This window comes from Annulohypoxylon truncatum (genome assembly GCF_022578515.1).
Source record: "Annulohypoxylon truncatum strain CBS 140777 unplaced genomic scaffold F4807scaffold_59, whole genome shotgun sequence".
Lineage (NCBI taxonomy): Eukaryota > Fungi > Ascomycota > Sordariomycetes > Xylariales > Hypoxylaceae > Annulohypoxylon > Annulohypoxylon truncatum.
Window position 1 is genome coordinate 85,323 of NW_025953845.1, and position 27,124 is coordinate 112,446.

The 27,124-nt window shown below is 47.6% G+C and overlaps 7 protein-coding genes across 7 annotated transcripts; 4 read left to right on the forward strand and 3 right to left on the reverse strand.

The window, feature by feature from the left end:
* Nucleotides 1-283: 283 nt before the first annotated feature.
* Nucleotides 284-3,812, reverse strand: F4807DRAFT_472092 (glutamine-dependent NAD(+) synthetase with GAT domain-containing protein; the record flags this gene model as incomplete). Its single annotated transcript, XM_048002987.1, has 9 exons — nucleotides 284-1,331; nucleotides 1,463-1,494; nucleotides 1,612-1,626; nucleotides 1,679-2,166; nucleotides 2,291-2,328; nucleotides 2,391-2,774; nucleotides 2,989-3,526; nucleotides 3,597-3,677; nucleotides 3,759-3,812. 9 exons carry the CDS (start codon nucleotides 3,810-3,812, stop codon nucleotides 823-825), a joined length of 2,139 nt encoding a protein of 712 aa, XP_047848857.1. The 3' UTR covers nucleotides 284-822.
* A 1,855-nt stretch (nucleotides 3,813-5,667) lies between these two features.
* On the forward strand, nucleotides 5,668-8,105 carry F4807DRAFT_447771 (glycoside hydrolase family 30 protein). Its single transcript, XM_047999899.1, has 3 exons — nucleotides 5,668-6,521; nucleotides 6,578-7,003; nucleotides 7,140-8,105. Exons 1-3 carry the CDS (start codon nucleotides 5,958-5,960, stop codon nucleotides 7,605-7,607), a joined length of 1,458 nt encoding a protein of 485 aa, XP_047848858.1. The 5' UTR covers nucleotides 5,668-5,957; the 3' UTR covers nucleotides 7,608-8,105.
* A 30-nt stretch (nucleotides 8,106-8,135) lies between these two features.
* On the forward strand, nucleotides 8,136-9,976 carry F4807DRAFT_447773 (carbohydrate-binding module family 50 protein). Its single transcript, XM_047999900.1, has one exon. The coding sequence runs from the start codon at nucleotides 8,483-8,485 to the stop codon at nucleotides 9,401-9,403; it is 921 nt and encodes a 306-aa protein (XP_047848859.1). The 5' UTR covers nucleotides 8,136-8,482; the 3' UTR covers nucleotides 9,404-9,976.
* Nucleotides 9,977-15,117: 5,141 nt separating this feature from the next.
* F4807DRAFT_338731 (ABC-2 type transporter-domain-containing protein) lies at nucleotides 15,118-20,414 on the forward strand. Its single transcript, XM_047995348.1, has 4 exons — nucleotides 15,118-16,023; nucleotides 16,088-17,127; nucleotides 17,200-19,870; nucleotides 19,942-20,414. The coding sequence occupies exons 1-4, from the start codon at nucleotides 15,330-15,332 to the stop codon at nucleotides 20,070-20,072; spliced, it is 4,536 nt and encodes a 1,511-aa protein (XP_047848860.1). The 5' UTR covers nucleotides 15,118-15,329; the 3' UTR covers nucleotides 20,073-20,414.
* Nucleotides 20,415-20,955: 541 nt separating this feature from the next.
* Nucleotides 20,956-21,785, reverse strand: F4807DRAFT_465787 (uncharacterized protein; the record flags this gene model as incomplete). Its single annotated transcript, XM_048002320.1, has 2 exons — nucleotides 20,956-21,082; nucleotides 21,160-21,785. 2 exons carry the CDS (start codon nucleotides 21,783-21,785, stop codon nucleotides 20,956-20,958), a joined length of 753 nt encoding a protein of 250 aa, XP_047848861.1.
* A 1,784-nt stretch (nucleotides 21,786-23,569) lies between these two features.
* F4807DRAFT_338802 (uncharacterized protein) lies at nucleotides 23,570-24,967 on the forward strand. The gene has a single exon (XM_047995349.1). It carries the CDS (start codon nucleotides 23,834-23,836, stop codon nucleotides 24,761-24,763), a length of 930 nt encoding a protein of 309 aa, XP_047848862.1. The 5' UTR covers nucleotides 23,570-23,833; the 3' UTR covers nucleotides 24,764-24,967.
* Nucleotides 24,968-25,124: 157 nt separating this feature from the next.
* Nucleotides 25,125-26,625, reverse strand: F4807DRAFT_454738 (soluble quino protein glucose dehydrogenase; the record flags this gene model as incomplete). The annotated part of the gene is made up of 6 exons (XM_048000618.1): nucleotides 25,125-25,353; nucleotides 25,430-25,688; nucleotides 25,734-25,821; nucleotides 25,889-26,281; nucleotides 26,341-26,394; nucleotides 26,443-26,625. The coding sequence occupies 6 exons, from the start codon at nucleotides 26,623-26,625 to the stop codon at nucleotides 25,125-25,127; spliced, it is 1,206 nt and encodes a 401-aa protein (XP_047848863.1).
* Between the last annotated feature and the right edge of the window lie 499 nt (nucleotides 26,626-27,124).

Below are 27,124 nucleotides of genomic sequence, written 5' to 3' on the forward strand. Positions count from 1 at the left end.
TTGGAGACAGGATGGGGCATGCGAGGAAAACTAAAGTCTCTTTTCCAGTGATATATATACAAGGAACTAACACCCCACTCGAGTATAAGTTGGGTTGTTTTATACTTAAGCGTGTTTATATGAAAGTTTATTCGTATTATGCATACTTATGTTAACCCTTTCCAGCCAGAGATTAGGAGGCAAAATAGATGGTTTCACACGGCCCGATGTACCAGACATATAATATAAAGGGGCTAATAGACTTAAAACCGGAGTCTAGATTATTTCTAGCAATACAACGTCTTATCCTCTCCTAATCATCTTTGGTGGGCGGTCAGGTGTATTTTGTTCCCTAATCCGTAGCTGGCGGTAACTGTCAGTTAAAGGAATAAACACCTCCCAAAGACAGATTCTCGAGTGCCAGCCCGCCTAATTAGTATGAACAATATCCCCCAAGCACCGACCCTTTTGCTCCAGTGATTCTAAATGTAAGAATGTAGGCAATCTCACGTATCCCCGCCAACTCAACCAGCTCACCAGCTCTAATTTTTTTCCCTCGTCGTCTACCGTCGCATGAGGTCTTGGAAGCCTCTAGGTCCCGAGGATATGCCATGCCATGAAGCGTATTTACTTACTCATTTTGTAAGCTAAGGCTAGCTCATCGTAAATCTTGAGTTTCTTTCTATAATGGTTAAGTTATGATGTAGCCCTCGCTAACAAGTAACATTGATATGTCTTAACAAATAGTCACTCCAATTATATCACTCCCACGAATCATGCGTCGAGTGACGACTTTGTTTATTTTACATTCCAAGCTGAGAAACAAGCCTGCACGCTGCTGATTTATTTCTTCTTCATACGTTTCTCGATCTTTTCTAATTCCCAATCGATCTTTTTAAACGACCACGACTTCCAGAACGAAGGATACAGGAACGGTCGGAGGTCGAACCGGTTATCGTCTGGAGAATATGGGTTGCAGTGCAAGGCAGGAGTAAGAGTAGTCATTTTGTGGCGATTAATGGCGTAGAAATGAAAGAAGCGTTTGACCTTCTCTGCTACCTGGGTGGGCGTGTACTCAGGGGCATCGTCATCTGGACTCTTGACACGATCGGCGCTCCAATCGTGAACAAGCCGCTGGAACATGGCGAAAGGTCCCAACTTATTTTCCTTACGCAGGCGCCCGAAGATTGTTAGCTCGGCATAAGTCATTCCCATATCTGCCTCGTCGCTCTGGACATAAGTTTCCGTCAAAGGCTCAAGCTCGGCGGTTGGTGTAGCAGTTAGGAAATCGTGTAGGCATGGCAGATTGAAATTTTTCTCGGCCCATGCTATGAAAGACTTCAAATCGGCTTCTATATGACATCGAGGATTAGCATTCACCCTTTATGATACCAACGGCGGTAATTTTGCCAAGAATCGATTGCCACGATTCATAATGAGAGCTGAAGGGGACAGCTATTAATTAAATGAAAGGAGAACTTACTATCAATTGAACCAATAGGGTTGATGTCGGCACTGGATCCAGTGGAAGTTAGCGATTGTAAGAATGGTTAAGCGCGAGGCAAATCGATTGTGTATAAAAAAAAAGTAGAATGTCATTCCCGCGATCGGGGAAGAAAAGTGTATGCTGACCTTGAGCAATCATATCTTGTGAAATTGTTAGCATCATAGCGAGAATCAGCCAGGGCCATAAACGTACTTCGTCAGGTAACCGCGCAGAGATTCTCCTACGTTCGCACTCCCAAGGATAAGCAGACTCCCACCTCCAGGCCTATTTCGGGCAGTCGGCAAGATCTGCCCAAATTCATAAGCCGTGACCATACGAATTCGTGCTTGGAGACACTGTAATGTGAGATTCTCCTGATGGCTGCCACCGTGGACCTTGAATTTCGGTTCGAAGCTTAGCGTGTTGACGACAAGTGCTTTCTGAGCATTATAGATGTCGTCAATGTCTAGGTTGACATGGTAACTCCCTATAGCTTCTGCTAGGTCCTTTGCTCGCTGTCTTGTCTCACGGGAACTCTGCGCCTTCATCCCCATGTATATGGTCGAAAATATCTGGTTGCAAAGCTCTTGTGGGGTCTCGGGAAGAACACCCTCACCTTTGTACTTAGCGATTCTCTTGACATCCTCGATCACCTGAGTGTTTCCTTCTTTGATAGCGTCCATCACAATGCGGCACATTGACTATAGCAGCATGCATCAGCAGTTGCTCTCAAAAGTCATGTCCAGGCGAAGGGGAAACTCCACCCCAGGGGTAGCAACAGGAGAGAAATCATGGAATAATAATTGAAAAGCAAAAGATACATACGTAAACGATAGTTGCCGTAGCACAGGAGTCTATGCCTCCTTTTATATTATATGAGTTAATTGGACGTGCAAATGGAGACGGGGAATACGGTGATACACACCGCTTAGGGGAACTAGGTATCCTGCTACACCGGACCGCCTCAGATAATCCCAAAGATAGCAGCCTGCAGAGAGGGCAACCTCTTCTTCCACCGTATGATACCGTGGTCTGACCGGTGGGGATGGGCGCTTTCCAACGTCGAAGTCGTCTTCTTCTGAGCTGAGCTCAAACGTAGTCTGAATACGTCTATACTTGGCGCTGGATCTGGCGGCCTGTAAACCTCGAGAGATAGCCGACCGGTAGGCCCGGACTTCTTCCAAATCTACGGTTGCCGTCACCACTTCGACGTCGTTGAGGCTGAATTGCGAGCCTTGGGCAACGATATCCCCGTTCACGATAATCATGGCTGAACCATCGTAATACAGCCGGTCACCGTCACAACCCTCTGCGGTTATGTTAGCGACTGGTTCTCAAATTGGAATTCAGCACAGTTACGTTGGTTCGCATAGAGATAAATGCCTAAGCCGTGGTCGTACGAATGTTAGCATATGCCATAAGAGGGACGACTTGTTAAGCAGGTAAATTTTAGATAATTAGATAAAAGATCACTTAATAAGGGTCGTGCAGGGGTATGAGGGAACTGGGCAACTGGTACTGACCTCCACATTTTCGGGTAGCCTCCGTTATGAGTTGGAGTCGAGTCTCAAGTTTCTGAAGTTCGAAGTGTGATCCACTAGAGTTCGTGATTATTTCCACGCCGTCGAGACTCATAGGGATATGAGGTGCTGCGGGAGTGAAAAGCTCCTCGCAAGTCTCGGCGCCCATGCAGGTGTCTGGGGTGGAAATAACAGCGTCGCCGAATGGTACATGTATAGCCCCTTGAATTTCTTGAAGCATGCGAGGCAGGTGATAATCTTCGACCTCTCGGGGGTGCATCCACGGTGTGAAGAATCTCATTTCCCGATAATTACCGTCGTTCGCAAGCCACATCTTAGGTCTGATCATGAGGATCTTGGAGTTGAGACATATGACTCTACAGTTGAACCGCTGATTCCTATGTTGGATAGGCATGCCTATATCCAATAATATCCCGTAGCAACTCTCATCAAGGAGGATCCGTCTAAGCATCTCCAAGGAGTGCAGGTAGAGGTCTTGCTCCATCAGGTGATCGAGACATCCATAGCCGCATATTTCCAACTGGCCAGCCCCGAGTCAAAAAGGGACGACGGATGAGAAGGATAGATAAGCAAATAAGACGGATGCTCACCTCCGGCCCGACACGTAGCCGTGCACCCGCTGCCTTGGCTAACTGGATACTCTCGATGATGCGCTGAGCGTTACCCTCCCACTAGACAGTATATGTCAATCTTAGTCCCCCTTATCACAGGCCAAGGGCAGCATATATTACGTCGAGTCGTGGAACACTTACATCTAAGGCCCACTGGTTCAATGAGCATGTCGCAACAGTTACGAGATGACCCATGGTGATAGGAGTGAAGAGCCCCGGGAGGCTATGCGAAATTGTAGGACAAAGGAGGAGCGGAAGAGAAGTTAATGTGAAGCGTCCAAGTGGGAGTTTTCCGTATGTATAACTATTCGTTTATGGTGCATATTACCTAAAGGTGGAGGTGGTGGTGTGGCTTCCGAATCTGTGGCATAAGCATTTGTGGCGCCTGAAGCGGCGATACCCCTACCCTCCTAGTGCGGGGAGAACCTGCCATCGGGACAGCGGATCTAAGTTCGTCTCTGCCCTAGAGATCCCGGCTCGCGCGTAAATTTACAGCATATGGATGTATTGCATAAAAATCAATACACACCCTACATAAAGCACAATTTTATAACTGTTATGATAAAGTAAGAGAGTAAGAGAGTAAGAGATAAAGGGGTAATTAAAGGGGTAAACTATTAACAATACTTTCATTTCTCAGGGACAAATCCGAACTTGTACATACTCTTCTATAATATTACTAAGGTCAGGCATCCTCGGAATCTCATGCCGAATATTGGTCGTAGTAGCTAGGGTTGCCGAGATCCGTCAAGATTGTAACAAGTTATCTTCAGCCATACCTACTTCTCACGACTTGTAGCAATCTCGGTCGAGTCGGAAGTGACACTCGGTATTTGAGGACCTATCCCCTAATGCGAACGGAGCTCTCTAGGCATGTTTTCGAGGCAGCCCATGATATAATCATAGGCAAATTGGCCAAGGTCAATATCTAAGGGAACCTGGATTTTTGGTGGTGTTCTGCGTTGTAGGTACATATTTAAAAACCTAGCCAGAAACGTAAGTACATACCTAGCTAGGTACCAGACATCTTCGAAGCTCTTTAATTTAAGCTTGATTGAATTTACACTGGTTGTTCATCGTTTTCAAAATAGCATATGGGTTTTAAGTCTACCATAGGAGCCAGTAAAAGCGCAGACAGGGGCGACTTACAAACAGGTTATACCAAAACTTATGTTACGCAAACAAATTAACACAAAAGTTGTGTCCGATCCCTTCTCCAGATGTTGGAATATTTGCCTCCCGTATCTCCGGTGTGCGTGGGCTACCAGCGAGCCCTCACACTCCTGGGGAAACCTGACCATATACCTATGCTCGGCAGTTGTTGCGGACACGAAAAGACTTTCATCACATCATACGATGTATGTACACATGCGACCTAAGACTATACATAGCAGGCATATGCAGCTCATGAGATTACCCATTAACTACCTACTTTAGTAGATGTTTCGTTGACAGTCGGTCCGGCTAGCATACTACCTACCTATGGAGTGGCATCGTCACGACCAAATTTCATGATTTCAGGGGGCTTCTTATCAACAGAGGTCGAGTTTTGGCAAAAAACCCCGACTGTTAAAAAATACTTTCGTCATCCTAATTTTTGAATATTAGATATCAGTAATAATACATACAGAAGTAGAAATATATAAATTTCAAAAACTACTATATGGTAGTTCAAGTTGCTGGCTCTTTGGAAGTCAAATCAGCTTTCCAGGATCCTGGAATAAGACCTTTTTGGAGTATAATTTCTATTTTTAGTGCACAACTTCTCAGCCGCATTCTCTCGCCTTGTTATGTTTTGTTATGGTACATATGTACCTACCTACCCATAAGATGGTAATGTAGGCCAACGTTTGGTTAAGAAATAATCACGTATTTTGGGCATTATAACCATCTAACACCCATCTCGTCTCTCCCGGACATAGTTACACTTCTCCGATACTCAAACCATACGAGTCTCTGATTATTCACATTGTTCATGGTAGTAGATTCTTAGTCTCTACCTAAATGGCCACCTACCAGATCCGGTCAGAGAATCCCCGCAAAGCCATCGGACTAGACCTCGACCCTGCCGCCCTCGATGCCGTGTTACCGGATAAAATTGCAGAAATGCTCCATGAGTTGTTGCACTCAGCGAGGTTACATTTCAGGAATGATGCCTTGTTGTTTCGGTACTTATAGATGAACGATCTGAAAAAAATGGTGAAGGGAGGGAGATACTTAAAATCTACCATACCCATACTCTCTTTGCTAAATCTTTTAGACGAATGGGTAGCTGAACAATCCGCTGACTATATGCTGGTGAGAAGCCTGCTCCCTATTTGACACGTTCAGTCAGACGAGATGCTGCTATCGATTCTTGCTGTCCTTGTTGGGCGAGCGCTCGCCGCTCCCTCGTCGCTATTTACCAGGGCTGACCAGGCGGCAGCTCAAGCGTATACTTCAACTTCAGACCTCAGATACAAGCTTGATATAGTTGACCCGCCGGTTCCGGGAGCAGGTAACTCGGAGGGTGCATCAACATGGAGCTTGAGCATCGACGATACAGAAACCGGATATAAACAAAAGATTAGCGGTTTCGGTGGCACTGTAACGGATGCGACGGTGATCGTGGCAAATGCGCTTTCTTCGGACCGGCGCTCTCAGCTGCTGAAAGAACTGTTAACTTCGGACGGGGCCAATCTGAGCTTGCTACGCCATACCATCGGGGCGTCAGACCTGTCCGAGCCCCCTGCTTACACCTACGATGATAACGGCAATAACACGGATCCCAGTCTAAGCAACTTCAGCTTAGGAGACCGGGGGACGGCTATGGCGAACTTACTGAAGGAAATAAAGGAAATCAGACCCGATACCACCATCCTCGGAAGTCCGTGGAGTGCACCAGGTTGGATGAAGCTGAACAGGGTAACCAATTTCAGTTCCGCGTCACGAACCACCTGTGCTCATATTCTATAACTTAGGCTCTTACCGGCAATGCCGAAAACAACTCGTTAGATTCGCAATACTATAACCAATATGCCCAATACTTCGTGAAGTATCTTCAGGCTTATGCGGATCTTGGTGTTGCCGTAGATGCGATCACCATCCAGAACGAGCCGCTCATCAGTGTAGGAAACGGACACATAAGTATGCTCCAGGAAGCCGACGAGGCCGCAAAGGTGACACGCGATTATATCGGGCCTGCTCTACGTGACGCCGGCTTGGATACGCAGATCTGGGCTTACGATCACAATACGGACACGCCTAGTTACCCACAGACGGTCATCGACGCCGCGAGCGAGTACGTTCAGGCCACTGCGTGGCATTGCTATGCTATTGACCTCAACTGGACTGTCCTCACAGATTTTCATAATACAAATCCCGGGAAATCGCAGTACATGACCGAGGTATGTAACACCGTGAGTTTTCTAGCTTCTCCTCTAGGCTCGCTTAAGGGCAAAAGCTTCTTAACCCAACCGAATAAGGAGGATTTTCTTCCAAAATATGCCTTGAAGAAGGAATCACTGACTCCCGCTGCTGTAGTGCTGGACCGCCTCTCAGACGTCATGGTATCAGTCTTCTAAAAGTACCGTTGGCCCGCTACAAAACTGGGCTGAAGGCTCTCTGATGTGGACTCTGGGCACATGGACCGAAGCTTCGGACGGTACCTTTGGGCCTTACATCCCAGGCGGGTGCTCAACGTGCCGTGGCCTGTTTATCGTGGATGAAAGTGCAAAAACGTTTGAGTACACTGTCGATTACTACATGTTGGCTCAATTCTCTAAGTATATCCCCAAGGGTGCAACCATCCTCAGCGGCTCCGGTAGTTACACTTATGATAGGTATTCGGGTATCCAGTCAGTTGCCTCGAAGAATCCGGATGGTACGCGGACGGTCGTAATCGAGAACACGTTGAGCAACGATGTTTATCTTACGCTGAATACTACCAGCGGCGAGCAATGGAGTGGCAACCTACTTGGTAATAGTGTCACGACTTGGATCCTACCGTGATTTACGTGCTGTGGTACATGCACGTCCTCTTGCGATCACTCTCGTATTATTTCCAGTCAGCTCATCAGAATGGTATCTCATGGACCCCGGAACAAGCCGCTGGATTCTGTTTGTGAAAGAGCTTGGGTTTACGTGTGGACAAGTATGTGTACTCTCCTATTTGTTCTGGTGGAAATGGTAGTGCGAAGGTCGTCGGCAACAATGACGAGTGGCTTTATACACGCAGTTTACACGAAGAATGATGCATCCTCAACGGCATATCTAAAAGAGTGTCTAGGTGAACTACTTTGTTGTCTGTCTTCTAGGGATAAGACGCGTTGTTCCAATAGGGGGTAAGCCTCACACTTGGCCATTTCAATGGACAGGAAGCTCTACATCTTGACGCAGTCGGGTTCATATTATTGGCATTACTCCACCAACAGTCATAGTGTTCTTCTGTTTAGGCAGCATGATTTTCGTCTCACGCGAATCCAGTCATAAACCGTCGTTTCGTAGTACCAATCATGACAGACCCACTACCACTGCCGAGTATCCGTATTGCAGCTCTGACCCGACCATCCACCACAAATCAAATCTCACCATAATATGTGAGTCGAGTTCCATGGGACTAAAACAACGGTTGCCGCGCTACATAATGAGGAGCCACTTAATCGTCAAGGTAAGGGGCTGAAGATGCCCACGTCAGCTGAAGCATCACGCCAAATAGCCGCCCTAAGCGGTGACTTTTATTATTCAGACATTAATACATATCTATATTTGCTTCCATATTCCATCTTCCCCCATTAAGCCTCTCGATCAAACAGCATTTCAGAACTAGCCTTATCCTATCCGTGACCAAAGCTATCCAAAGCGACCGAAGACTGCTATAAACAGGAATGGACCCACGCTACGGCGGCGAAGCTTCTTCCTATTATGGCGAACAGCCTAATCCTCAATACCCCCATAACGGTAACGGAGATCGATACGACGAACGTCAGCATCATTCATCTTACCCGGGGCCCGGACCTGAAAATGCCGGCCCGGAGGGAGACGGGGAGCGCGGTCTAATGGGAGGGCTAGCTGGGGCTGCGGCCGGGGCATACGGTGGCCACAAGATGGGTCATGGAGTTATTGGAGCCATAGGCGGTGCTGTGGCCGGCCATAAGTTACAAGACTTCGTGCATGACCGCAAGGAAAAGAAGGAAGAGGAAGAGAGGCTGCAACATCAACTACACTCGGGACCACCACCACCAAGCTATTCCCCGGGGCCGCAATACTCACCTCAGCCTCATCACGGAGGACATCACTCCCCGGGCCATGACCGGTCGATAAAGAATTACGCCGGAAATTTCTCATCTTCATCTGACGACATTCACTTGGAGGGTGACTACGACCTTTACGCTGCTTGCCGACGCCGAGACGGTGGTCGCCAGACCAGCTGTTTAAATCTCAATAAGATACTTAGCAACGAAAACGGGCGCTTCAGTTGGGCGAAAGGTGGTTCTGGTGCCAGCAGCGTCACCGTTCAGCAAGGGGACACTCTGATGGATATCGCGCGGCGCTTCAACTGCAGGGTCGAGGATATTGCGAGGACCAATAACCTCAGTAACCCAGATATGATTTACCCGGGGCAAAACCTGCAGGTACCCGGTCAATCAACCGGCAACTTCAGTTCTACGGCAAGGGATATCCGTCTCATTGAGAATGGCCGCGTGCTCGAGGCGGAACTGATGGACCTTGGAGGAAATTGGCACAGGCAAAGGATTGACTTGGACGAGTGCATAGGAAATGTGGATGGAAATCTCCGGTTGGTCTGAAGGCATGGTAGAACGTTGTTCGACAGTAAAAAAGGCTCTGGGCGTCTAGGATATAATCAAATAAATTTAGTTTAGCAGCTTCTACACGCCTACCTGCGAGGACTTTTTTGGTGATTCCTTGTGTTCCTTGGCTAATCTTTCATATGTTCTATTTGGGTTGCAGTTAGAAAGGGACTTCAAGCATGACATGAATCATGTTGCAAAGTACATGCCTCCACACCTACACATATTGCGCCTGGAATCCCGTAGCTGTTCTGTTGTTAACACTATAGATACTGGAATGATGGTGTGTATTATGTGTTGGGTTTCTCTATCGAAATGATGATGAGCTTACTTACGTCTGAGGGATGTATATCCTATATGCCTATGGGTATAATATATAAATGCACAGGACGCTTGGAGTACCAGTGTGTTACCTAGGTAGGTAGGCAGAACTAACCCCATTGGAAATTTTCGCCCATGTCGTTTTTCGATGATTCTTCCTATCCTCTAGGGCTGTCTGCAATACGTAAAGGCCATAGGTATTGAACACTGTGGCTACCATTGGAAGTCTAGTAGGATTGGAGTTCGACCATCCAGGGGCTTGGTTCTTTGAGAGAAGGTCTCTTAGTAGCCAGTCTCAGGCAAGAACAGATAAATACAATCCGAATAAAGCGGCCTATATCAGCAATCATGGTCCTAGATAATTAAAGTTCATCAAGTAATGCCATCACTGCCATATCATTGGGGCTGTATCATGATAAAGGTGTTCGATACCTAACGTTGTACCGGATGTTTTGGCGTAGATAATGCGTGAGGGAACTGTTTTGTCTGGAACAAGCAAAGAAAGTTAATTTCCAAGCTTTGCCATTACCATATATGGCAGAAGTCTCCACTGTAGGAGCTAGTAGCCCAGAAGGATCAGGAGTCAGCTTGTACGAGGCCTCCCTATTAGCAGTTAACCTTTTGGCTGTAGATAAAGGTCTATGTATGTATACCGCATCCCTTAGAAGGGAGTAGTCAGAGCTCTTCGCGCAATAACGTCGGTATTCTTCAGCCTTTTAGTTCCGTTTAAGCATTTGAGAAGAAAACGAAGATAATAGAGGAGATTGTAAGTGAGTCGATAGCTTTAAGCAATTGCAGCAAAATGGAGACAGCCACATGAAGAGATTTTACTGTAAAAGGAGGAGGGAAAAGAGAAATGATCAAGAGATGAAAATATACTTGAACCTAGTAGATTACGTTTAAATGTATGAAGTTTGTATTTCATAGACATTAAATTTGTGGATTGCCTCTATGACTCTAGAAACTGCCTGTTATTTTCCCACATCATTAGATTAGCTGTGAGTTCTAACGCTTGGAAATCGGTATTCCCAAGGGGGAGAAAGGGGAAAGCCTAAAATTCTGATCATAAAGAAACGTATTAGATATCCTCTGCTGACATATCAATTTTGTGTATACTTGGTTATTCTAGATTCTGAAATATTGACAAATTTACAAAGGTTGGCTACGAGAGCCGTATTAGGCGATCTATTCAGACTAGTGTCTATGAAAATGGCATTATATAGTAGGGACGCTAGTCTAAACAATCAAGTTCGGAAACACGCTATTGCGAGAAAACGAACCTCCAGCAGCCTGGTTAATACCTGATGAGACATAGATGCTAGGTAATGGCGTGATCTACCTAGTTTCGGCACTCTGCCTTTTCCGCGCTTTCCGAAACGTTACCTATGACGCTGATAACCGGCTCTCAATGTTCAGTTTTAGTAACAGTAGCTATGAGGAGAAGCAGTCCCACGGTTGAAGTTGTACTAAGCTATCAGCTCTTGTCTCGCATGTCAGGAACCTTAAACTAGCATCACACGTAGAAGTTGTCGAGATTAGAAAAATCGAGTATCTCATGCGCCTGTAGTGAAGTGGTTAAAAGATACCTAGGTACGGTTTGCCTGGAATATCTTGGAATAAATTAGGGCTGTAAGTATATCTCCTCCTTCAACAGAGTTAGTGGTTCCAAAAGAGCCATGTAATAACAAAGAAAGCCACCTAGGTATTGAAGGTATAAACGCCTAGCTTTCCCATATTTCCTCAGAGAGTCTAACGAGAAATAGAATACATTTTTATTAACTTGGCATTAAAATGATAACGTGTCGTTTTATTAGTTCATCGTTATGGAGCGAGAAGCTGACAATGGAGTAAGCGATCACCGTGAATTACCCATATATTATTAAACAGTATGCTCTATTTAATAGATAATAGAAATATTATGGAAGAGTCCAACAAGAAATGATTTGGGACAGTGAGTTATCTGGCAACTGCGAGAATAAGATGGCTTTATTAAAAACACACACACACACACACACTGGATACTCTCTACTATTAGATACATCTAAATGGCTTCCATGGCAATTTAACAAGCTGCCTGGTAAGCCTGATCTGTGTGGTAGTTGAAACATTGTGCTTTGAGTAGTTTAAAAGGTAGGTACCTAGGTAGCCTTTTCCAATATATTTTAGGGATCGGCTAATCTCGTGAGCACAAGACCTAGGTAAACGTATCTTCAATAATGATAAGTGGATAGGGACTTATTATAAGAAAAAAAAGGAATGTGATGGATACACCTACCACGGTGTTTGTAGGTCTTGGAAATTTAGGCGTCTCGACGAGGTTTGGGATATATGGACAGCTACGCAGGCACGACCGAGTCTTAGCCAAGGTCTCGACAGACTAGTCATGCATAGGTAGGTGCTTTATTTAGGATGACAAGCTGGGCTAAGATACCTAGGTAGTATTGGCCCCTGGCGACCTTTCTGCTCTTGTTCGGAAGGCCGGAATACCATTGGGACTGACTGGCTGCACATCATCCTAATCAGCGTCTAGGGCTACAGGTGCTCGGTTACCCAATGGTATTTGCCTGATATAGTACTCTCAGCTGCAAGGGTATGCATACAGCTAGTATAGCCATCGATGAAGCAATCGCAAGTACGAGACCCAGCTCCTATTTGCAGACTTACATGCACATGCGAGTACTTGTTTAGGTATGTATCTACCTGGTTAGGTCTTATCTACATGTACCTAGATCGGCAAGTACCGTATATCTAGATCGGCAACACGCTTCTACATAACTCGCCGCTGTAATCTTATACGATACATTCGTACCTAGCTACTTACGTAGGCACTGACATCGGGTCCACGTGGATTCGGTGACCGATAAAATGTTGGGAGCCAATGATCCATAGCCTTAGAGATGTCATCAAATGCCACTGGCCAACTCGGTACCTACCTAAGCAGTAATTCTGCATGCATGATCCAGCTAGTTGTATTTTGTAAACAGGTAGGGTGTATAATTTTCAGCTATAACAAACTGTCGTTGCGACGAGATATCAGTTTAGGGGAGATGCGACTGTCTGACATGCGAGCAGGTTTAGAGACTCTGCCGAAGTAGAAAAATGATTCCTAGGAAGATGCTGTTTATAAGATGGATAGAAGGATCCCAAAATATGTCAAAGCGATACGACTCCAAGGTTTCATGTAATACATGTTCCCCCTTTCATGTGTATGGTACAAACAAATGCATGCATGTTTTCGGTAAGGTTTACCATGTAGGCAAAGTGTAAGGCGTAAAGGCTAGACCGTTCATTTTCAAAGAGTTGGTTGTTCCTGCTTCGCCGTACTATGTAGAATACTACCGCCGGGTTCGGGTTCGGGGTGCGGAAAATGTGGGATTCCCGAAATGCGGATTAGAAATATTTTAAGGGTCTTGTTCGGAGACTACGTGTCACAAAACTTAGAACCGGACGCGGAGGGATCTCGGATGTTTTTTCTTTCTTTGTCTTTTGTATCAAAATATTGTTGCGCACATACCTACGTAGTAGATAAGTACCTAGATAATGGTAGCTGAAATATTATTTTATTTTTATATTTAGTATTCTGCATATGCATACCTATGTACATGACTTGATGACTCTTCAATGTTGGTATGTTTCAAGTTTTTATATTCCATTGAAGATAAAAAGATAAAAATAACGTGCTAGGGTTGTGATGGAAGGTTTTTTTGCGTATCATCCTTCTGTTTCGTTCCGGGTTGTCGGACAGATAGAAGACCCCGAAAATATACGGCCCTTCAGTATTTTCGCGTCGCTCTCGGCTTGCACAAACTGCCGGACTTCTTTCTCGATCCGGGACACATCTAAGTTCTCCTATTGGTTAGAAGATGCGAATTCCGATTTCATATATTTCTGATCTTAGCTCACCTTCCAAAAACATAACCAACCATATGTAGGAAAGCTCTTATGCTGACATGTAACAGCTTTTAATGTAGTGCATAACTAGGTAGGTACGTATTTGGATAGCTCAAATGCTGACTCGTGCCTTTTCTACTAATTGAATATTTCACATCACGCGACAATGACATTATTCTTATATGTTATGTCATGTGGGAGCGTGTGCGTAGTATAGTATTGAATAATTTACCTACTTAACGGGTCATCATGATTCATATATCAGTGATACTCTAATGATGCATCCTTTCCGAGTTAACAAAGTCTCTTCAAACTTTGCATTGCTATGAAATATCATTTTCTATTTGCGAATTACCACTATCGTCTTCATAGAACACATTCCCCCCTTTTTTCCCTCTCCGGCTCTTATTATTTTATCCTCTCACATCATGTTCCTTTCTATTCCATCTTCCACTTTTCATTACCCAGTGGTTTCGAGCTCCCGCACACCCGCTAAGCCGTGCTGAAGATCGACTCTTCGAGGAGGTCTATTCTAAGTTGTTGTTGTGTTGCGGTATTGACAACTACCCGTCGACCGGATCTTATTATAAGTTGACGGGTTGCGGGCTTGAGCTAAGTCCGTCTGGGGATGATTGACGAAGCAAACAAGCGGCGGGGATGGGTACTTAGAATATACTGGGCTATGCAAGACCCACCCGTAAACCCTTGTAGACTTTTATTAATCTTGCAGCTAATCATGCTGCTACGCGTAATAGCGTGGGACCTCGAGAACGCTAGCTCCTGCTCATAAACATGTACTGTAAATGTATACACCCTAGCCCGCAATCTCGTGGAGTCATTAATCACCCCCTACATAATCTCATAATCTCATAATCTCACTATCGGAGATTGAGTCAAACGGCCAGAAGCTTGCATAACTTGATAAGGACTGCCCTACCTATCTGTTTTACCCACTTAACCTGTGTACGTACCTATCCGTTCCACCCTAATCCATCTATCCACCGACCGGAAAGTCCCAAGCACGCGGTTTCCCGCCCGGGTCGCCCCTGAGGGTACAATGCACTTTCTCGGTAAGATTCGTACCCATGGAGCCACATGGAAACTTTGTACGAATACGTATCATGTACTTCGTAGCCCGGTAGTATATGCTAGAAACGAGCCGAGTCGAGGACCCTGACTACATGGAGGCATGTATGTAGGAATACGAAAACGAGGCGAATACTATTAAAAACAACCGTCCATCCTGACTCTCGGGATTCTCTTTCCCTCATCGTTTCAGCTCAGTGAATATTCGCTAGTTGAGGGCGTAATCCTTCCCTTTTAATTTTTCCTCCTTCATCCCCCCATTGAAGCTCTAACCATACCTAGGTAGGAGTTCGTTTTACCTAATTGCCTTTTAATCCCTATAACCTTATTCCTTAATAAACCTTAACCTGAAAATTGGGAAATTCCAGTATAACTGTATGCGAGGTCCAACCATCCCGTGCCAGTAGCGCAAAGTTTATATTAAAAAGTCTATTGCTACTTGAATTATCCTGGTCCGGGCAACGTTTTTTAATTCCTCCCCTTAAAAAAACACCAACACGACGCAACGCCAGAAAATATACTGCAGAAGGGGGGAAGGGAGAATCGTTAGAGGTCAGCCAGCAATTCGCGATCGTCGCTAGGTGGTGATTGGTTAGGTGGTTCAGGGTACACCCCCTGTTTTGTTATGTCTTTTGTGGGCAACGCTTTTACGAACTACGATCGAACGGCGCAAACATCAGGAGCGCCCCCAATGGCGTATTCGCATACCGAGGAAGCTGGGGAGGAGAAAGGGACGACAGCTGCATCTCACATCTCACACAACGAGGTGGAGAAGGATGACACCGTCGGCTCTAGCAATGCCACTCAGGTAGAGGATGATTCCGAGCTGGAACGACGCGAGTCCATCGTGCATGAACTGGCTCGCAGGTACACCACCCAGTCCAATGCGACTGGAGTCACCGGACGGAACCCGTACTTGGACGACGGGGAAAACTCCCCGCTCAACCCTCACTCGCCTAACTTCAACCCGCGCGCCTGGGCTAAGGCCGTCGTCAATGTGGCCGATCGCGAAGGCCAGCATTTCCGAACCGCCGGGGTTTGCTTCCAGAACCTCAACGTCCATGGCTTCGGAGCTGCCACCGATTACCAGAAGGATGTCGCCAATATCTGGCTGGAGACGGCTGGGCTCGTCCGCAAGGCCATGGGAAAGGGCCAGACTAAGATTGACATTCTTCAGAATTTTGACGGTGTAGTTCAAAAGGGTGAGATGATGGTCGTGCTAGGTCCTCCGGGGTCCGGCTGCTCGACATTCTTGAAGACGATTGCAGGTGAGACGAATGGTATTTATGTCGAGAATGGTTCTTATTTCAACTACCAAGGTAAGAAGAGCATTAGATCTACCGATTCCGATGGGTTTGTATCTAGAGCTAATCACGCCAATAGGTCTAACTGCCGAGGAGATGCATAGTCATCACCGTGGAGAGGCCATCTACACGGCCGAAGTCGATGTCCACTTCCCCATGTTAACGGTTGGGGATACGTTGACGTTTGCCGCCCAAGCCAGGGCTCCGCGTCACCTTCCTCCTGGCGTCGACAAGAAGACCTATGCTACCCATCTCAGAGACGTCACCATGGCCATGTTTGGTATCTCCCATACAGTGAACACGCGCGTCGGCAACGAATACGTGCGTGGTGTGTCCGGAGGTGAACGAAAACGTGTAACCATCTCCGAGGCCGCCTTGAGCCGTGCTCCTCTCCAGTGTTGGGACAACAGTACCAGGGGTTTGGATAGCGCCAACGCCGTGGAGTTCTGTAGGACGCTTCGTACTCAGACGGAACTTTTCGGGACCACCGCGTGTGTCTCGATTTACCAAGCGCCACAGACGGCCTACGACTTCTTCGACAAGGCCCTCGTCTTATATGAGGGTCGCCAGATCTTCTTTGGCCGAGCTAACGAAGCAAAGCAATATTTCATAAACCTAGGATTCGAGTGCCCCGCTCGCCAAACCACCCCTGATTTCTTGACTTCGATGACGAGCCCGATTGAACGCGTCGTCCGGCCCGGTTTTGAAGGCAGGGTCCCGCGAACCCCCGACGAATTTGCGTCCGCCTGGAAGAACAGCGCCGAGTACGTCGCGCTCCAGGCCGAAATTGAACAGTATAAGACGGAGCATCCGCTCAACGGCCCGGACGCCGAAGTATTTCGTGCTTCGAGAAGGGCACAGCAGGCTGGATCGCAACGGCCACAATCGCCCTACACCTTATCTTACTTTCAACAAATTCAACTGTGTCTCTGGCGGGGCTGGCAACGACTGATAGGAGATCCGAGCTTGACGCTTGGTTCGTTAGCAGGAAATTTCGTTATGTCTCTGATCATCGGAAGTGTGTTCTACAACCTCCAAAACTATTCCTCGAGCTTCTATCAACGGGGCGCCTTGTTGTTCTTCGCCTGTCTATCGAATGCCTTCTCCAGTGCCTTGGAAGTGAGTCTCAACCCTTCCGAGCGTTTTTCAGAACTAATCCAGTACAAAATACCAAATACTAACCGTCTCTAGATTCTCACGCTCTACTCGCAACGACCGATTGTCGAAAAGCATAGTCGATATGCCCTCTATCATCCATCGGCTGAGGCCGTCGCCTCCATGCTCGTAGACATGCCGTACAAGATCGCCAACTCTATCATATTCAACCTCAGTCTCTACTTCATGACGAATTTACGACGTGAACCCGGGGCTTTCTTCTTCTTTTTACTCATCACGTTCGTCACGGTCATGGTAATGAGTATGATTTTCCGAACCATCGCATCTGCTTCTCGTACCCTCTCGCAAGCTATGGTGCCGGCTGCCCTTTTGATTCTCGACCTAGTTATCTTCACCGGCTTCGTCATTCCTATCGACTATATGCTGGGCTGGTGCCGCTGGTTGAACTATCTGGATCCTCTCGCCTACGCATTCGAATCACTCATGGTGAATGAATTCCACAACCGTGAGTTTGAGTGTGATTCATTCGTACCCAGTCCTGCGGTTCCCGGATACGGGGATGTCGGCCCCATGAACCATGCCTGCAGTCCTGCTGGAAGTGTGGCTGGAAGTTCCACCGTGAACGGCGATGCGTATATCAATAGCGCATTCAGGTATTATAATTCACATCGGTGGCGAAACTTTGGTATCTTGATTGCGTTCATGATCGGCTTCCTGATCACTTATATGATCGCTGCGGAGCTCGTGTCCGAAAAGAAGTCGAAGGGAGAGGTACTGGTCTTCCGACGTGGTCACAAACCCGCCCAATTCAAGGAGAAGAAAGGTGACGTCGAAGAAGGCGAAGGTCCGCGTGTTGGTCCTACTGTAACCAATGCTAGTCGCGTCAATGGTGACGGCAAGGAAGCCGGCGCTATTCTGGAGCAGTCCAGTGTTTTCCATTGGAAGGATGTGTGTTACGACATCAAGATCAAGGGCGAGCCTCGACGTATCCTCGATCATGTGGACGGCTGGGTAAAGCCTGGGACTTTGACAGCTCTAATGGGTGTTTCCGGTGCTGGTAAGACGACTCTTCTGGACACGCTCGCTGACCGAATCACCATGGGCGTCATTACCGGTGAGATGCTTGTCGACGGCCATCTCCGTGACAACTCCTTCCAGCGGAAGACGGGCTATGTTCAACAGCAAGATCTCCATCTCTCGACCACCACCGTCCGCGAGGCTCTGAACTTCTCCGCTCTTCTCCGCCAGCCTGCCGACGTCCCTCGTGCCGAGAAGCTCGCCTATGTCGACGAGGTGATAAAGCTATTGGATATGGAAGAGTACGCGGACGCAGTCGTCGGTGTTCTCGGTGAAGGCCTTAATGTCGAACAGCGTAAACGTCTCACTATTGGAGTTGAGCTTGCGGCGAAGCCTCCTCTACTACTCTTTGTCGACGAGCCTACTTCCGGTCTTGACTCTCAGACTTCCTGGGCCATTCTGGATCTCCTCGAGAAGCTCACGAAGAGCGGACAGGCCATTCTTTGCACCATCCACCAGCCCTCGGCCATGTTGTTCCAGCGATTTGATCGCCTGCTTTTCCTCGCCAAAGGTGGCAGGACTGTCTACTTCGGCGATATCGGGGAGAACTCTAAGACGTTAACTAGCTATTTCGAACGACATGGTGCCCCTCCCTGCCCTCCCGAAGCCAACCCCGCGGAATGGATGCTGGATGCTATCGGGGCCGCGCCCGGTAGTGTGTCCGATATCGATTGGTTCCAGACCTGGCGTGACAGCACCGAATACGCCGAGGTGCAGGCCGAGCTACAGGCGTTGAAGGACGGCGCATCGAGCCATCCTCCTGCCGAGCACGATCAGTCCTACCGTGAGCACGCCGCCGGCTTTTGGACCCAGCTCTGGGCTGTTACGTACCGTGTGTTCCAGCAGTACTGGCGAACGCCGTCGTACATCTACTCCAAGGCTACTCTGTGTATTTTGATCGCTCTTTTCATCGGCTTCGTCTTCTTCAGGGCCCCGAACACGATCCAAGGTCTTCAGAACCAAATGTTCGCCATCTTCAACCTCTTGACTGTTTTCGGTCAGCTTGTTCAGCAGACGATGCCTCATTTTGTCATCCAGCGGTCGTTATACGAAGTCCGCGAGCGTCCCTCTAAAGTGTACGGCTGGAAGGTCTTCATGTTGTCGCAGATCATCGTTGAGTTGCCTTGGAACACTCTCATGGCCGTGTTCATGTTCTTCTGCTGGTATTACCCTGTCGGTCTCTACAACAACGCCACGGAGCTAGGTCAAACTACAGAGCGTGGTGCTCTTATGTTCCTGCTCTTCTGGGCCTTTATGCTGTTCACGTCGACATTCACCGACATGATCATCGCAGGTTTCGAGACCGCTGAGGGTGGTGGTAATGTTGCCAACTTGCTCTTCATGCTTTGCCTGATCTTCTGCGGTGTCCTCGCCAGCCCAAGCACCTTCCCAAGATTCTGGATCTTCATGTATCGTGTCAGTCCGTTCACGTATCTGGTGTCAGCTATGTTATCGGTGGCGCTCGCCAACACTCACGTGCAATGCGCCGCCAACGAATACGTGCACTTCGACCCCCCTGAGGGCATGACCTGCTTCCAATACCTCGACGTCTACAGGAACGCCACAGGCGGTTATATCGAAGCCGGCACTGAGAACCGCACTAGCGATTGCAGTTACTGCACCGTTTACGAGACGAACACGTATCTGGCCCAGGCCAACTCCTATTACAGTAAGTCCTTTTCTCCCTTTTTGGTGTATATATCCGCGTCTGTTGATCTGAGTTAACGTTATTTGCTGCAGGTGAACGATGGCGCAACTTCGGTATCTTCTGGGCCTACATTGTATTCAATGTCTTCGGTGCCCTGCTCTTTTACTGGCTCGCTCGTGTTCCCAAGGGCAAGAAGAAGGAAGAGAAGTCTAAGAAAGAGTAAAAGCGAGAAAGGCGGTCATGGTCTGTTGAGACCTCGCTGCATATTTCTCTTCACGAGTCCATTTTGATATTCACATTTACATTCATATCCTGATAGCTTTTCCTAATTTATACCGGTTATATCCGATATCACGACCCCTATATGTTGCGGCGGACGTTTCCCATTTTATTACATCATGTAAAATTGCATTGTACTGGGCGTTTTTTTTCTTTCTTTTTCTAGGATGGCTAGACTAGATCGACCGACAGTCGCTATGATTTTGTGGACAGGTCACAACGTGGTTGGGTAGTATATAGATAGGATATTAGTCAATAGAGGAACAGGCTCGGTAAATTTGGTATGTTTTCTATTGTTTTTTCATGGCACATCTGGGGTCCGTATTCTATGCACATCTACCTAGTTGTAAATAGTATGGAGTGCATGATATCTACGTTTCTATTAAGCGAATTAGTTGCCTACCCATAGTCTACCCAGAGTCTACACAGGCAGAAATCAAGACCGAGAGTGGAGTCCCGCGTTTTATTACATCTCTTATAGGTGGCATGATATACTCGTTGAGCTGGATTTTCAGTCCACCGAAGGGCTTGATGAAATAGTGGGATGCGGGAGTAAGAAGTGGTGTGTTCCTATCTCGTACTGGTATATCGTGATTCATGACGACCAACTAGGTATGTGTGTAGTATATGCGTAATGTTACCCTTATTTTCGTGGTATCTTTCGAAACACCTTGCGCCGTCCCAAATGTTTATTACAAAAAACGACCGTGCTACGCTTTGCTTCGCTTTATTCCGCTCCGCTTGACCTTCTCTCCCCTCTCCCCCCAAGAAAGAATAAATGACACTGCTTACTATCGTTCGTTGGTTCGTTTTTTTGTTCGGTCGTCCTATAATTGTAAACGACCGACGGGGTCATCCTTCTCGTATATATCTCGCATCGTAAGCTGTACGCCGATGACCTTAGCCTCGAAAAATTGAAATAGCTGGAAGAAGGCTGTGAGAAATTGGAAAGACCTGCCTACTGTCAGCGCGACGGAGTTCAAGGAATAAAGCTATATGATCCAGAGTCTAATAAAGGCAAACAAACGTACACGAGAGAAGCAATGAGGCCTATGGTGGGCGGCCACAGGCCGACGTATCTAGAACCCCACCATGGGTACATGATGTGCGCCGAGTAGATGAGGAAACCCAAGATGGGAACGGCAAGGAGCATATCAATGATGGTGAACTGGATACGCTTGGTGCGCCTCCGTCTCGCGCCGTCATCCTCGTCGGGACCGCCGAACGAGACGATAGTCCGACCATTCACCGCGAGGGTGACGGGTGGCAAGCCGACGGTGCGGCGCGGCGAAGGCCAGTAGGCGTAACCAAGTATACTACACAAGCCGTGTGCCAGATTCCAGAATAAGGAGAGCCAGCACAGGGAGAACAAGACCTTGTGTTCCCAAGGCCACCATCCGGCGTCGATGGTTGTGTGGACACGGATGACGGTGGCAAGGCCCAGGATGGCGTTGAAGAGTCGCGGGATAGCTATCAAGGGAGCATCGAAGCGCGTCACGGCGGGTTCGCTCGTACTGGAAGAATTGTTGCAACATTTCTCGCAGGGACAACTACAACTGTGTATCGTTACAGCTGTATGATCGGAAGAAGATGAGGTGCGCGCACTAGATGCCGTCTGCGGACTTCGGCTTCGAGATGTTGATGTCGAAGCCGACATATTGTTGTTGTCGGTCGTGTCGTGTCGTGTCGTGTCGTGTCGTCGTCGTTATGACTGATATTGTTACTTGCGACGCGCGATTCCCTCTCGAATACCAATTCCCCTCCTTTTTCTCTTTATTCTTTTCTTTTCTTATATATTCCCTCTTTTCCCTCCTTATTTAACTCCAATCTTTCGCCTTTATTTTCACTTTTCCCAACTTGCCCACCTTTCTACTTTTTTTTTTTAGTTGTTCGTCAATTTATTCGTAACTGATTGAAGTCGTTATAATATGCTCCGCTATAGTCATGAACCACGCTTATATGTATACTGCGTACATGTGTCTAGACTTCCCGGAATATGATATGATGTATTTCTGTAGGCGTCTCTTTTCACCTACATGGATATTCCAATGTTTAAAGACAAAAGAAAGGGGAACAGAGCTCGGATTGCCTACTAGTCTCTTAATAGAACATTCTTGGCCCGTTCTGCTGCGCCCCCCTTCTTTACCTAGGTACATAATGTGTCCAATGATGTATCCGGGTACTTTGTATAATTATGGACAGGAGAAATAATATGCAGTACACACATATGCAGGTATGTTATGTACGTACCATGGATGTATTAGTCAGTTTAGTCCGAAGCTACCTAACAGAAGCGGCAGGGCTGCAGCGTAAAGTTAGGGGATTAAAAAATAGAAGCATATGACGTTACTTGAAATAGGTATACGCTACTAATAAAATGTATGCGGAAGTACATAAATGACCAGGATACTAATTCCCTTTTCGAAGGATTGTCACCTGCGCATACCTATGTAGGTAGGTATGTACTATAGTACATTAGGTAGATAGTATGTTAGGTACATAGGTACCTACTAGGTAGGTATGCGTCGCTTTCTTTTCCTCTGTTCTTTTTTACTTCCTTCTCTCTACAACATCACCTCAAGGCTGATTTCAAACTACCCTCGTTCCCGTGCCTTGCTGCTGCAGAATTGGTGCACAGAATTGGTGCACAGAATTAGTGCACAGCAGGAGAGATAATTGAAAGAGGGGGGGCATAAAAGACTCAATCACGGAACCCTAACTCTTTAACTGGTTTCAACGGTCTGACGGCCTGACGGTCTGACGGTCTGACGGTCTGACCAACCCACATCCCACAACCCTCTGGAGGATTTTCAGCTAAATTCCTCTGTGGGCTTGTAAGGCTTGGTGTGCCGGCTAAGTTGGCAGTTTGGAACAGGGGCCGTTCCTCTTCCACTGCGGAGTCGTGAAGATCTCGAGGCTGGTGAAACTAGCCATGATTCGACAACACTAATTATATTCCAGAGTTGCAACTCAAGAGCAGAAAGGGCAGAAGGGGTCCTTTTCATTGTCAACCTGCTATCTCGTCGCCACTTCTCCCACAAGGCCGTAATAACTTTTAGACTATTATCCCTACGTGTCGTGACGCATAACATGTATAAAGATCTTCTGATGCTCCGCCCCCAAGTCGGGCCCCGAAGGCTATCATGGACAGACATCGAGTAAAGATGCATAGTCATGAAGAGTTGATATTTCGCACCCCCGATTGCGGATGCTTAACGATCAACGCATACGGGAGATATTCCTAGCCTATCCGATTGGAGGATGCTTGCCTACGGAGCATGCAGGACACTTTTGTCACGTCTTATACCTACTGCGTGCTGTGCGTGCTGTGCGTGCAGTGCGTGGTAAGCACCAGCAGCGCTCGCTCTCTCGGTGTTTAGCACGCGTCATTCCATTCGCTTCTTGATATAATCTTATTCCCAGCTTCGGACCGTAGGCAGCGCCAACGGATTGGCTACTGATTTAGTGTTAAACGCCTGTCAGCGCGATGCTAACTCGATACGTACCGCCTGAAAGCAGCAAGCTGGCCATGCTGCCTAGGCAGTTCGGTCTCGTACATAAAGTAGACGTATCGAACGTACGTCGGTCTGGGAATATTGGCGGCATTTCTCTATCTATACCTGAATAAAACGCACCGTTGAAAATCGAGGAACAAAGGAATAAATAAATCCGAAGAAAGAAGAAGAAAAGGGAGAAGACAGAAAAATGCATATCGCACAAGTCCAATCTTGGCCTGAGGGGCCACGGTATGTCGAAGTGGATGACCTGCCCACGCCGTCGAACAGTCAGATCCAACTCCGCGTCTTGGCGACAGGCGCCCACCAAGTAGTTCGTTCCCGTGCCTCGGGACAACATTATTCGGCCAGAGAACTCCCTCACACTGTTGGCGTTGATTGCGTCGGCAGGGATGATGCTACCGGACAGCTCTACTACCTCTTCACTCTCCAAGGCGGTACTTTTGCTGAGCGCATCAATGCCGAGAAATCTATCGTTTACCCGCTCCCAAGCGATGTTGATCCTGTTTCCTTCGCCGCCAGCGTCAACCCTGCCATGAGCAGCTGGATGGCAATCACTCACCGCACCACCAACTTGCCCAAGGACTTTACCACCGTCATCATCGGTGCCACAAGTGCTAGTGGTCGCTTGGCCGCGCACTCTGCCAAGGCCTTGGGGGCTGGAAAGGTCATCGGCATCGGCCGAAACGCCGCTACTCTAGAAAATGTTGACGGCCTCGATGATTACGTCGCGCTTCGGGATCCTGTTGTCGAGACCGACTTTTCCAAAGTGCGTGACTGCGATCTCGTTCTAGACTACGTCTACGGAGACACGACCGTACACTTGCTGTCGTCATTAAGCAAGTCCAAGAAAACGGTACAGTATGTCGAGATCGGTTGTCTTGCTCAAAGGACCGCCGAAATTCCCGGTCACTTGCTTAGGTCCTTCGACCTGACCATCCGCGGCGCCGGCGCCGGGTCATGGAGCATATCAGCACTGCAAGAGGAGCTTCACACCCTGGTTCCGACCATGGCTCGTTGGAAGCTTCTTCCCGCCCGCTCTGTTCCGTTGAAGAATATCGACACAGCTTGGAAAGACGCATCGTTGGCAAGCGAGGGACGATTGGTATACGTACCTTAGATACTAATTGCTGGCTCGTTAATAGAACGTTGCGCGCTCGCAAGCGTGTACATCTTAATAAGAGAACAGCTTGATACACATCGACATACTTTTGCGAGATCTAGATCATAGGACGTCGATCATTTAGCGCTAATTAGATTGTTCAACTAAAACGACATAACGATCACTAGCAAATAGAAGATCAATCCCATCCATAGTGTGATCCGGCAGTGCGCGTATACCAAGAGTGACAGAAATATATGGCCCTGTTTTTCAGTTTATACACCAAAAGACATGACCAGGACTCAAGATCCTCCAAACCCAGCAGAGGCGGTAAAATTTCTCTTCTATTCGAGATGGTCCATTACGGAGTTATTAGGCACTAAATAGCAAGAACAAAGAGTTCTCCTGATTGATCGCGTGTCATAAACAGACGGCCTTTCTTGTCGAACACAAGCCCAGTGGGACGGAAGCAAGCCCCTGGGCACTTAGTAGTGTCCTGGTTCTCCAGGACATACTCTACGGCCGCCGTATCGGAAACGTTAGCCACTGGTTGACCATCCGCGAATTTGACCTTGCCTAACCGAAACCCATCCGGTGGGCTTCGGTCCCTATGAGTGGATCAACCAACAGCACTCGAACACGTACACTAAGAAAGATATCGGCGGGGGGATAGACGATACTCACCAGCTACCATGGAAGGCTATATACGCGGCACTCCCATCTTCCTCGAGCTTAATATCCGGGGGCGCCGTATGAGCTGGGAAGACCAGGCGCAGCCCTTGCCGTTCGGTTCGGCAGAATTCGTCGACTTCTTCCACCGGGCTGCCTGAGGTCACCTGCTTGAAAGAAGTCCCGGCCATGCCACCAAACTGCGAACCTATGATGATTCCTGCGTTGGACGGGATATCAACCGTTCCCCAAGCAGAGAACCATGCCGGATAACCTTAATTTTTTTCTTTCATGGAATTCTCTACGTCTTTTACACTACCATGATAGTTCATCTCCTCAGCTGAATTATCATTATGCAGGTCTACGTTGCTGCGATGTATCTCCTCGGCCGAGTTCTCGACGGACCACTAATCGCAAGGTTAGCTACAGCCTTGTCATAGACACTAATGAAATTTCGAGGGATGTAGAGCCTACTATGCCACCGGTAGAAGGGTCCTCTCCGACTCCAACGAAGTTCCTTAACCCCCAACCCAAGACCTCGCCATCCGACGCGTAGTCCGTCGCATTTTCAGAGGCTAGTACCTCCGAAATATCGAATATCTTGATCGTGCTCCTTTCAGCCGTGATGTCGGTGGTAGCATTATCGATGTTCCCATCCGACCCTTGCGACACTATGAGTACGTCTGGCGCACCGGTAGGAACAAGCAGCGTTCTAGTAGTGTGGCCTCCGCTTCGCATTCCTTGTATCAGAATCTTCTTTGTGCCGACAGTTCCCGCCTCGGCATCGTATGAGTATGCGTGAACTTCCGCCATGCTAGACACGAAGATAGTTTTCCCGTCCTGGCAGAGTGCAATGCCGTGGTTCAGCTTGACGTAGGTATGAGCATATGACCTTTCCTATGAGTATTTTCATAATCCACGCTCACCGAAGCATCGGGTATCAGTTGCTTGCTCGGGGCTACACACGTATCTCCGTCGATCTCGTCCAAGACGATTCTCCTCACACCTGCTTCACCTTATTCAGATACGAGGAGATTCCCTGCCGTGTCGAAAAGAAGGCCGCGCGGATATTTCAGCCCGTTCATGATTACTTGTGCCGTATAACCATCAGCTATTTTAATCTGCGCTGATGGTGTTAGGGGGGTGCAATTTTGCGCGCATGCAATCGGGAGAAATAGCCCAAGGGCTCCAAACATTGCGAATCCAACCATCGCAAGTAGTTTTGTTCAAATGCGGCATATACCTATATGCTAAGTACGTGGTCGTGAACGAAAAAGGGGGAAAATAAACCTTTAGGAATTTGGCACCACGAATTCTATACAGGCTTGTCCCTCGCAGAAATCGGGATACTAGCAACGTATTACGGCAGCACCGCTGTGGTGATCCCTATATATACCTTATTAGGACAGTGTGTGACATCATTCTGAGAGTGCCCCGTGGGATAGATCCTACACAGGTACTACATTGTCGATACTTATCGTGGAACAGATATGTTGATTGGGCTCAGCAAGGTCGGTCGTGTAAACTGTTCTGGCCGCGGTGTCACATATTCCATTTCTGTGACCACGCCTCTTATCTAGGTAGATAAGTAGGGATGCCTTTACAAATATCTTGACAATATACTACGATTGATCATAGACAACGCTATCCGGGGATGCTATAAAGTGACATGGCCTGCCCAACTTCAGGCTGCGATTTCTCACATTATCA